This window comes from Poeciliopsis prolifica, unplaced genomic scaffold (genome assembly GCF_027474105.1).
Source record: "Poeciliopsis prolifica strain line A6 unplaced genomic scaffold, Auburn_PproV2 SCAFFOLD005, whole genome shotgun sequence".
Taxonomy (NCBI): Eukaryota; Metazoa; Chordata; class Actinopteri; order Cyprinodontiformes; family Poeciliidae; genus Poeciliopsis; species Poeciliopsis prolifica.
Window position 1 is genome coordinate 656,865 of NW_026562380.1, and position 12,459 is coordinate 669,323.

At 38.2% G+C, this 12,459-nt stretch overlaps 1 protein-coding gene across 2 annotated transcripts in view; it reads right to left on the minus strand.

Annotated features, from left to right (window-relative positions):
- Positions 1 to 12,459, minus strand: part of LOC129359605 (inositol polyphosphate-5-phosphatase A-like) — a 151,743-nt gene that overhangs the window by 12,555 nt on the left and 126,729 nt on the right. For both annotated transcript variants that reach the window (XM_055029349.1, XM_055029348.1), the window contains exon 12: positions 7,252 to 7,325. In XM_055029349.1, coding sequence (XP_054885324.1) covers positions 7,252 to 7,325 — 74 coding nt within the window. The remainder of the gene's footprint in view (positions 1 to 7,251; positions 7,326 to 12,459) is intronic.

Genomic DNA, 12,459 nt, shown 5'->3' on the forward strand with positions numbered 1-12,459 from the left:
ATTCCTTTTTTGGTAAATTATGGGTTTGTTAATTAATATTAGTTTTATTTTCTGTGTTTAATGTTGATAATTTACCAAAATAAAGTGAATTGAACTTAAATATATAATTTTTTTTAACAAGTTAATATAATCACTTGATTGTGCTATAGAAAAGCACTATGTGCCTCGAAAACACACAATACTGAAGTGCTTTATGAATGAATAAATAAATAAATGAATCATATGCCTTTATAGAATATTGTTTTAAAACCTAGTGTTAAAATTACCTGGAAAAAAACTCCAGCTCACTTCCTTGTCACATAAAATCCCAATAAAGTATTTTATTGAGATAAAATGGGTACATAAAAGTTTGTGCTTGCAATAAAACAAAATATGCATAGACACCTCAGAGTATACATTGCTCTATTATATCTAACATAGCTACACCCAGTGCATTTTTATGAATCTGTCTTTTCTTGATTTTAAAGTCCATTTGAACTCTTATCTCCAGAGCAAAAGCCCTATATAGTGAAAAAGTGACAGGCCAAACAGTGGACTATTTACTTACTGAGTATTTAATGAGTGCAATATAAACTTGAGGATATAGGTAGGTCAGGAAGCCAAAGATAAAGAGTTTTTATATGCGAGACATGATGTTATGGGCGTCAGCGTCGATGGGATTGGCTGGAAGTAGGAATCCGTTGCCTTCAAATGACTCGTAGCCTCTCTACATCTATGTTTGCTCGCAGTTGTCAGGGGAAGCTTGGTAAAACACAACACACAGAAAGCTTCAAGAAGATCAGCCAAATGCTATCAACAAGGCTGAATGTGTGGAGCTGGGAGGCTCACAGGCACAATGTTGGCACAGAAGAGCGCAAACAGAGTGCAACGCCGTCGGTTGCCCTGCAGATTTTCTGGGATTCAGCAATGACAACTTCTGCCTTTAGCTGATCTAAATGAAGACAGGAGGACACAGATGGCGTCCATTTAAGCCTCTCTGAGCAAGATCGCTTTGAACAAAGCTTTCATCTCAAGAAGCGTCGTCTCAGGCAAGAGGCGACGATATATGACAGCAGCGAATCTTCTGCTGTAATCGCCACAGTCGCCCCTCATCATCTCCACTGGCTCTCCAGTAGTTAGAATGATGGATGCGCTGCTGCTTGTAAAACAATGTTCCTGTTCAGTAGATCAGGCCGTAACGCCGGGAGCAGCCAACACAAACCACACACTCACAGTGGAGCACTTTTTAACACAACGTTGTGGCTCCACTGTATCAGTGGCGCTCCTTAAACGGAGTCACGTGCCGCTGCTGTGGAGCAGCACAGCTGTCAGAGAGCAGAAAACAAGCAGCTTCCTTCATATGTGGGGCAAACAGAAGGGCTGTTCAACTAATGTCTTCACAACCAAATGCTCATACAGAGAGGGTGAGATCATTTCTACCGGCATTCAGGCGGTAAGGGACGCAAGGAAGAGGCCTGTTCATAGATAAGGTGTGGAAAACAGCCAGAAACTAGCAGGTGGCTTCATGTTTCTCTGGACATTAAGTTTCTTCACAGCAGTGGAACATTTAGCCTCACACTCTCACATTCTGAAGCTTTGAAAACATAAGAAGCTTTCAATGCATCGAGCATTTATCAGTTTCAGTCTCACAACACAGCTCACCTCCCGACCTCTAGGTCAGGTTGGGCTCCTCTGCTGCGTCTCATGTCTAGACTTGACAAACAATGAAGCAGCAATAGAGACACCCTGGTCCCACTAAGATCTGTCAACCAGTCTTACTACAGAAGCCTACAGAGATGTTTGGGTTAGGAGAGGAGAATTTAGGAACAATTCCCTGCTTTATTTATACTGTAGGTCAATGTTGCAGCAACGAACGTCAGCTTGGAACAGATTTAGGTATTTTTCATTTACGTTTCATCTGTTGAAATGAAGCAGCTTTCTTTCCAAATTCAAAATTACATTTTTTGTAAAATTAAGAACCTAATACTATCAAAATGAACACAGTATAATAAACTAAAACATTACAGTAGCAATACATAATTCAACCCATAAGTTACAAGTAATTTTCTCCATTTTCCAAAAACTTCCGGGTTACTTTCTGTAACTTATAATTTATTTCCAAAAGACACCCAGGTGAATATTTTGTAACTTACAAGTTTTTTTCCAAGAATAATAAGCAAACCAGCATATTGGTACTTTCATTCATATTATTTTCACTTTTGCCAAAATATTTCAACTCGTGCGATACTGCATATTTTGGTATTGATCTGGTAAAGTAAATACAGTTCCAGTATCGCTGATACCAATACCAATACCAATACCAATACTTATAGTTATTTAAGTTTAATATATCATCAAACTTTTGAGCTTTTGGTACTTTTGTAGTTTTTCTGTTTTTATTATTTTGTTAAAAATTAGTACACAATTCAGATAAGGTAAATAAGGTTTTTACTAAATATTTTTACAACATATTAACATGATAAACAATAGAAAAACAATTGTGTGCATTGTTTTCCAAAACAAAGTATAAAAAAATATAATTTGAGAGCAAATAATTTTTGGGGGTAAAGTTGATAAAGCTACAACACAAATTAAATACAATTTCAAGAGGGAATCTGAAACTAAAGTATTGATCTCACAAGCCCAGACTCGATCCAGTTAGTATTGATGTTATTGATAGTTTTGGATTGATAATATCCAAAACATTATTGATCAACCCTTGGTGTTTGGAACTGCTGGTTTATTTCATCTTAGTTTGGACTTTCTGAATTCCAAAGCTTAGTTTTCAAATAAAACAAATCAGAGAAGAAAAAAATTAAAGGAGTTGCAATAAATTAGCTACCAAATAATTTGGAGCAATGGATTATAATAAATTCAGGCGGTAAACAACAAATACTAGCAGGTGAACTCAATCATCTTAAGTTTACTATTATTCAGAGATTACAAATTTGATTCAGGAAGAAAGCTGAATATAAGAAATCCTGAGGTTAAACATGGATTCAAACTCCGAGCCTGACTTTATGCACCTCTGGTCATTGATACTAGTAATCAGTAAATCATTAATATTCTGGTTTCATGTGCTTTAGGTACCTCCAATTTTGCTTTCATTCTTTAAATGACTGAAAATCCAACAGAAATCCCTCAGAAATCTATCTGACTTCTTTCCCCTCTTCCATATTGTCTTCCGGCTCTGAAATCACTCATGATATGGCCACTGATGGAGTCATGCTGCTCGTCTGATGTCACTCAAAATCTCCCTCAAAGCCCACTGCAGTAACCACGTTACGGCTCGAATACATTCTCCCTCCACGGTCCGCTCATCAGCCTCTGCATTTATTTTACTTTTTTTCTTTCTTTTTTCTTCAGAAGCTGGGGACCAATTCAATTTTTGCATCGATCTTGTGCAAAAAAAACAGAAGAGAAATCAGATCAGAGGAGTACTAAAAGCTTTCCCTTAAATCAATCAAAATACATGAATAAGTTACTGGTACTTTTGTATGTTTTTAGGGGGATATTACCTATGTTATGCCATTAAAATATGAAATAAAAGGTACTATGATCTGCGGTAAAACTTACCATTACTTTTAATAACGGCTGTGCAGCAGTCCATGGCCTCATGGTTGGTTGGCAGTTTCATGTATTACAGCTGATAGAGAAACCGTTTCTAAATAAACGATAAGCGTAATAGTTTCATCTTTCCCTCCCCGAGTGGACATGCGATCCTGCCTGCGTCACCCTGACGGTGTTGAGGCGCTTGGTCGGCCCGTCGGAACGCCAGCCGACTGGCTCCAGGTCCAACTGTCACAAGACCCGGGCAAATTCCTCACCCCAGTGCCCAAGTACTCAGACGTGTCACCACCGACTTTGACAGATGACTTCTTGAAAGTGGAGGAATATATATTTTGAAATTTACGGCCCCTGCAAAGATGCAGAGAGAAGGAATTTCCTGCTTTACAAAAAAATTTGGAAAAATGCATCACCTTTTTGTCTTGTTCTCACAACTCAAGGTTTGAGACAAACAGGTGCATCTCAATAATAATATCTTAATATTAAAAAATAATTAAGCACCAATAAGTATTATAGTATAAGTCAGAGGTGCCCAAACGTTTAGTCACATTTGACTTGCGGGCCCAGAAAATTGAATAAAAAGAAGGAAAAACAAAACATTATTTTGTTTTATGTACTGAACAATTAACCAATCTGAAACACTTTAGTTACTGTTACAAACTGTTTTAACCATTTTGTGTAAATATTTTCTCTCAAGCAGTTTTTTTCTGGTTAAATAAAGATTGAAGGGATACGCACGTTTTTGTAAATCCAAAATGTGAAAAGATTTTTCAAGTTTTCCCCATTAAAAAGAAAAATACCTACTTAGTAAATGTTTAAAGAACTTGACGGAAAATAATATTTTTTTTTTGTCCATCCTGAACAATAAACGCAAGATTCATCGACAAGATCTGTGCAGTTTTCTAATCATAGGGCCAGAGAAAGAGGAGCGGCAAACCAAATGAGATGGATCAATTGTGCTTGCAACTGATGGTTATCATGCAGGACATGCTACTGAGAAATATTCAGTTGTTAGCATGTTGTACAGCAGCAGGCTTCAGTCAGAGGCCTCATCAGATTTGTTGCAAGACTGACTGCTATTGTAGATTTTTCCTGCCCAAAATATATGATAGCATTTAATTTAACTCAGGGAAAAATAAATAATCATGTTCTAATTGAATTGAAGAGGGAATTTTGGGCTCAGAAACGCTAACATCTGGGTCACTCAGCTCCAGTCCTTAAGAACTGAAAAATGCAATAATTTACACAAGAACAAAATTATTAAAATTATAAAAAATATTGCAGAGCAGAAAGCTATCTCCCAAAAAACCTTAAATGTTTTGAACACATCGATTTTAATGGTTTTATGGAACATTTATATACTGTATATATAAATAGATATAAGAAACACAATTTTGAGTGTCCATTAGCTGTAAACCATAATAAAAAAAAAAAAAACTTGAAATCCATCTGTCTGTCGGAAATTAATCTATATCATTTACACGTTTCACCATTTTTATCACTTTTCTGTCAAATCCTCAGTTGATTTGTGCAAGGCTATCTCACTGTGATATCCAATCCACGGAGAGAATTACCTTAAAGATTAAATGTTTGTGACTATTATTGATTTATAGATTGGGAGCAAAGTGAGTCGTGTGTGTGCATGCCTGTGTGCAGCGGTGAGGCTCCGCTCTGATGGCCGGCATAAAAAAAAAAAAAAGAAAAGAGTAATAACATCACAGATGGCGAGGGGACGGTCCTGAACAGAGCATGTGATGGTGAGCAATCGGTGAGGCTTGACAGGGGGAAGGGTACCAGAGAGGCAGAAACGGGTTGTTTAAGTTTAACTAGGCCACCGCTGCACATTACAAGCTCGACAATGATGTGTTTTGTGGCAGACTAAGAGTTGATCAAATCGGATTTCATACGCCGCTCCCGCGTTTCATCTGTTTGATTCATCATGGCCTCAAGTGTGAGGACATCATTTGTATTCTTTTGCTGCAGCAGGTTCATGCCTCCCTGTGGAGAGATGATTCAGTGTTATATGGAAAGGTGCAAGAGTCGGGAGGTGTAAAAGGACGATAAATCCACCTGTCACTTATGCAAAGTGATGTAAATGGGGTCCCTGATTAAGACACAGAGTCATTTAAAAATCAGGGACTCGCAGCGCCGTGACTGAGCCACACACAAGCAATCTCTAATCGATTCACACACACACACGCACGCACACACAAATTTGGAACGTCCTATGTTTCCAAAGTCCTTCCTCACACCCACACATCCGCAGACACACACACAGACAAGTTAAAATCCCCCGCCGCCCCACGCCTGCCACCAGAGCAGTTTATCAAGTAATTATTGTTTGATTACAGCGTTTCATTATCTGCACTGATTGAGTCACAACCGACGGCAAAGGTCAAGCGCCATTAACGCAACGCTCCCCGAAACATATTTCCGCGCCAGCCACATGTTTGCCCTCCCTCTCCTCTGAAAGGGCTAATTGCAAATGCATTTGTTTGAGGAGGAGAAGAACCGCCGGCTCCCGTCTCCACCTCGTCCCGCTGAGACAGCGTTATCAATGCGGCCCGTGGCGCTTGGTGCGGCACGCACACTCGAATCCACTCGGGAGCCGTTTGGGAACATGTGCAATCATACTGATCCCTATAAAGCAAGAATTCAAGAGCTTTTATTGTACCGCCTGGAGAAAAAGTGACAGAGTCTGCTTCTGGTTTTAGAGTGTTCAGAGCATGAAAAGCCTGCTCACTACAACAAAATACTGCGTTAAGTTTGATTTTTAAGAGTTTTTTGCATGTCCAGAATATTAATAAGCTGCTCTGAATTTAAATCAGGAATAAACTGAAAGTATTCCTACAAGATGTGTTTTAAACCATTAAAATGACATTGCGCCAGCTTTGTTTATTTTCATCCTAGGTAAATTAATCTTTTTGTTTTGCAGTAAAATAATTTCAAGTTGAAAATATTTATTTGGAAGGAAAGGAAAGTTTTTGATTTTTTTAGCTGTTTTTACAAAAATCCACTAATATTCACACAAAATTTAAGTAACAAATATTTTTCTGTAATTTACACTTTGCAGGAAGATGACCAGAGTGTCTAGGACTGTATAATTATTAACTCATAACTGTCTGCAATAAATGTGACATTTTAACTACTCTTCAAAATGAGTAAGACAAGAAAACATGCTATTTTAAATAAGACAGATGTGGTCACGTGTGGAAAAAGGCAAAATAAGTGGATGGTTTTACAGCATAAAATCCTTCAGTGTTCTGGTTGTTATGGTTTTAATAGTGATATCAGAAAAACTTTGCATTTAACAATTAACTACTAAGAAAAAGCTTTTTTTTTATTTTATTTTTTTGTAAACCATTATTTAGGAATGGCCTAAACTACTTCCTCGTGATTTGATGTAAAGTCTGGTGAAGTAATTTGGTTTCCTGTATAGTTTCCTCTAAAACTGGATGTTATATTCTATAAAATATTAAACCTTTCAAGGTCAGTTTTCATGCCCTGCAGGCTAAAACACCTTCAAATGTCATGTAGTGCAAAAAGTTCAACAAAGCAGAAACATATTAACATAGAAAAGATGTTAAAGCTGCAGTGTTTGCTTTGAGACGGTAAACATGTTATTAAATAAAACAGAGGATTACAGATGTTTCTATACCAACATGTTTGCGATGTAAAGGTGCTAAAAAGTGCCGTGGTTCTTACGTGGGTGGGAAAGTGATCTCCATCTCATCCAGTTGATCCTTGAACATCGACAGCTCTTTGTCAAACTGTAAAAGCTGGGAAAGCAAAACAAACAAATAAATAAAAATCAGAAATAAAGAGAGAAACATGAATAAGCAGGTAATGAATGGTAACTAATTAAGTTAATTTGTGATCACTAATTGAGTTAATATGAAGCAGGGTTTTTTTCTGGCTCACAGTCAGAAACTCCAGTTTCCACCCAAATACAAAATTTCAGTTTCAGAAACAAACTGTCTGAAAACCTGAACTGTGCAGAAACTTTTGGTCCATGAAAACATTGTTGTTTAATGGAGGCTTTGGCCAAAGAACCTGACAATTTTTTTTTTTGTTATTTTAGGGTGTATTTGCACCCTAAAATTAAACTGTTAAGTCCACTTTAATTGAACTGTAGTTTGTTTGTCCAGAAAGTTTGGTTAGTTTGAGGAGGTGTGACTGTATAATCAAACTCTGATGTGTGTGAAGCAAACTCTGTCCACCTACGGACCCAGGCTTCAGTTCTGGTGTGGTTGGAAGGCACATGTCAACGCCGAGTGGACTGGAGTCCACTCCAAAAGCAGGAAGCGGACTTTGGTGGACTACATAAACAAACACAAGAGTCTGGCACCAGTGGGAGAAATGGTCCATCATCTTTTACCAAAGACAAGAAAGAAATCCTATGACCACTAAACTCTGATGCTGCTTCATTTATTTCATTAAGAAGAAAGTTTTGCTCAATGGCTTCTTCAGGGGGTTTTGTATGGTTTCCATCAGTGGTTCTTGGTGCAGCGCCACCACAGGCAAGGAGGGGAACAAGTCTTTTCAAAGGGTTTTGTTTGACAGAGTCAGTGTGAAAGCAAAAATGTAAAAAATGCTGCAATTTTGATTCCCAACCTAGCAAAGTCTATTAGACTACAAAGTATAAAACAAAACCTTAATACCTTTTTTTCTGTGAAGTACTTTGGATTGCTGTGTTAATAAATATGAAAATAAATTTGCCTTTTCTCTAAAAACCATAGGAAGACAAACGGATAAATGAAAAGATAGATGTTTGGATCCTGAGTTGATTTGGATGGATGGGCAGGGAATAAAGTTGGGAATCAGTTATTTTTCCAATCTCTATCTAAATTCCTACCAAGAATATCAGAACCAACTCCCTTCAGAAACAGTGCCAGGCTTTAACAAACTCATAGACAGTCGAGTTTATTTGAATTCACACAGCATTATCTGATTCAGCTGAGAAGTCAATACCCATTCATCACCCGGCCTTATGGTCTCAGGAAGGTAAGGATGTGATGGAGTCAAACTGGACCATCTCATCTTTGTGTCCATTTAGTTACTCCTACATACCTGAAAGAGGTGCAGGGTATTGATGCCAGTTGACCAAGTGTGTGTGTGTGTGTGTGTGTGTGTGTGTGTGTGTGTGTGTGTCACCAGTTCTCGCCAACTGGGGTGTGTCTCTCTATAACAACACAGCATCCACACACTCTTCATCAATCATGTCTCCTCACCCAGCTGTACTCACTCACTAGAGTGTACACACACACTTCCCCCAGTTTCCCACCTTTCACAAAACCCATAAATCATTAGTGAAAAGTGCAATTAGCAGCTCCTTGTACACATTAATTATCTGGGAGATGAACAGGTAGTCAGGGCACCTGCATGACTGCCTCCCTGTGAGACTGACAGCCGCGTTTCCCAGCAACCCTTTGCGGACCTCGCTCCAGCCCTGCCCTCTTTCCCGTTTCGGACAGAAAGACATGCAGATGAAGGGCAGCCATGTTGGTTTGCTGGTAATTTACGCTACCGAAAATGATTCCGACATCGGGAAACAATTATGGCCTGACGAGGACATCCTCCGCCGTGAGTCTGACAGGGGTTGTATAGCCGGCCTGACGTTAATGACATCATGTTGCTGCATTAAACCTGACAATATGTTGATGGGTACATAATGGAACATCAACAGAGACGACGCGGCGCACATGGCCGATATTTGGAAGGACGTCCAGGAATTATTACACCGGTGGAAGGTAAGGGCTGTCTCCAATCTGTAGTGACATATTCACGTCTTTGCATTGTTTGCACACGCTCATAAACGACTCCCGTGCAAGCCTTCGCCCGTGCTCATGGGTGTGATTACGTGGCAGCGGTGTAGAACAGCAGCCATTACTTGCAGCCGCGGCGGCCTCCCAGACAGAGTCGCAGCGGTTCAGGAGGGCAGATGTGCCGCATTCATCAAACTCACACCGCCGTGGGGGGGGAGGGTGGTCGGGGGTCACGGGAGAGACTCGCACACTGTGGATGAGGGATGGCAGAGCAGAGGATGCAACCCCACACTCTGCTGTACTCTCTAAATCACCATGTTGGAGGATGTGTTTGAAAAGCTTAACCAGTATTATTTTTGCTATATTGGAATTTCAGCCGATCGAATAAAACAACGCTGAGCTGCAAATGTTGGTTCTCAATCTCACAAAAATAATTTAAAGCCTTCAAGGTGAGTGAAAATGACCCTAGAATATCTGTTAATGATGCATTGAAGTGAACATCTTTACACAAGTTGGGTAAATTAATCTCGTCAAGTTCTGAGGTGTTACTTTTATATGGGGGGATTATATAAAACCAACTTTTTTGAGCTTTATGTCATGTTATAGTGATTCAATCTTCAAATGCATATCTGGAGTGATGCTTGGATTCTTGAAAGCAGTGGATCCCAAAGTGTGGGGCTCCAAATTGGACGCCTTTGAGCATGGCTGAAAGTTACTGTTTACGTGGACGTAATATCTGGAGAAAGGTTTTAGTGGTGGCAGTATCATGTTGTGGGAAAATAATCCAAACTGGACAAAGAGACCCAACTGGATGTTTCAACAGCTGAAGTGATGCCAGACAAGAGTTAAAAATTGATTTTGGGTTGGATGAGGCAGGATAAACTAGTCATCTAGAACAGGAAGAGAGTTACTTTAGTTTAGTTACTTTTGGGAAAAAAATAAATGTTAAGAATTTGTAACTGAATAGCAACAATGTACCGCATTCAGCTTCAATAAGTTAAGCTAAAAACTACATCTAAATTTTTTACCAATTTTTATTTTGATCTATAGACGAATGCAATTCCAGATGCTCGTTTCAATTTAGCAGAAATAAAAATAATTGTTGCTTTTTTGCTTTAAATAAAAGTGATTCAATCCATTTCTTTACTTTTTTTTGAAAACATCATGAAAACTTGGTATTTTTATTCAAGGTCATCACATCCTGGCCTGCAACTAGTTTATATATGTATTTACTGCTGACTATGTTTTTATAGGACACACCAGCTCATGCTATAATGTATGGAGGAGTCAAAATGACACAGGATGAGCAACATATGGCTGTGTGTACGCTCATCGTGAGCATGCTCCTTAAGTGAATCTTGAGTTATTCATCCAGATGAACGGAAAACCCTGCGGCCGGAAATTTCACACTACATTTCATCCCAGGTCGATTAGGCATTATGCGCCGCTGCTCTACTGCGTTGGCAGCTTAGAATTAAAAAAAAAATAAAAATAACACAGCTTATAGAGGTTCAAGGCTTGTGACATTATAAAGCCGGCTGTAGTTTGTCAACCAGAAATGACCTTGGGAGTTGTGGAGAAGGGTCGGCGCGAGATAATGTCGCTCCGGCAATAACGCGAGGGGAGAAAAAGATGAGGAAGTGTCAGGGCAAAAACTACCCTGTCATGGGCTCAAATTTCTGACTGCACTCGGATGATCCGCTCCCTCCTAAATCAGATCGATGCCGATAGTTAAGGAGACGGGCAAAAAAAAAATATAAAAAATGGGGCAATGCAGTGTCTCTGAGCATGTCCACCACCTGTAATTGTGCTTTGATTTACGCATTGTCAAATATTCCCTGTGACAACACCTGCTGCCACTGAAGACCATCAATAACTGCTGGGGTGAAAGGTCATTTAATTTGATTTTTACCCATCTCTCTTGGCTTTCATTGAGGCGGCCATATTTTTCCCACTCCTTTTTATAGTATCTTCATTATTTTGTGTGGAAAAGCGATAAAAAAGTGTCAGTGGCGTGGGCGCGAGACGGGAGAGTGGAGTGGGAACAGAATGAGCCACTCCCAGAAAAACAGCAGCAGGAATCATTTCATCAGCAGGAAAATGTCATTTAAATTAAGTCAAACTTTAATCTTCTTTAATCGCAGTTTTAGTTCATTAAATTTGCAATATTTATATCGACTAGCCCCAAAAATACCATTTAAGGGGCTATTTTATGCACAGAAACACAATAACATTTATAACTTTATTTAGATTTTCTATTCTGAAAAGATTTAAAACACATATACTATATTTATTTGTAAACAAATATAAATATTGTACTGAGAGTTGTAGTCTCAAATTAAAACACTTTATATGCATCAAAGCTATAAGGATAAGCTTGACATAATGCTATAAAAATATATTTTTTGTGTAGTTAATATGCTGTTCAGTGTTTTTGATTAAATGTTTAAGCCTGTTGGACAAAAAAAAAAAAAGCTAAATCTATCCAGGGATTTAAACTCAAATTAAAATTCCTCAAGAAAAATAAATTTTCTGATCTATTTTAAAAATCTTTCAGTTCTAAATCTTAAATTGTCACTGCAATAATAATGCCTGCTCTTTCTTTGTCAGATTCTTTGCACTTCATATTTTTTTTATTGTCTGTTTTGTTATTGATGTCAATTTATGCTGTGCCGTTTTTGGCCAGGTCACTCTTAAACTCAGCGGTTAGAACTGAAAATGTTTATGACAATATATTTCCATAATTTATAGGAAAATAATCAACTACAAATAAATAAATAAGTTCAAGTAAACATTTTTTTTACAGATACAAATTAGAAGGAAAAAGTGACCAAATAAAGTAAGGTGTTGGTAGAAACTGGAGACATTAAGTGACAAACTGACCCAGAACCAATACTAATATGTTCATCTCACTTTTTATTCACTGAAATCTCAGGCATATGAATGAGTCTTTATTTAGTTTTTGCCTGTAAAAAAAGCTAATTGATGAAAACTCTGGTGAAAATTTTACTGCTGGTAAAATAAATCTGCAAACTATTTCACGTCTCTTGGTGATTTAGTGAAGCGATTCCTGATACAATGGACTGAAAATGTAAAATGACATATTCCAAATTTAATTTCTGCCAGGAGATTTACGTAAAGCTAAAGA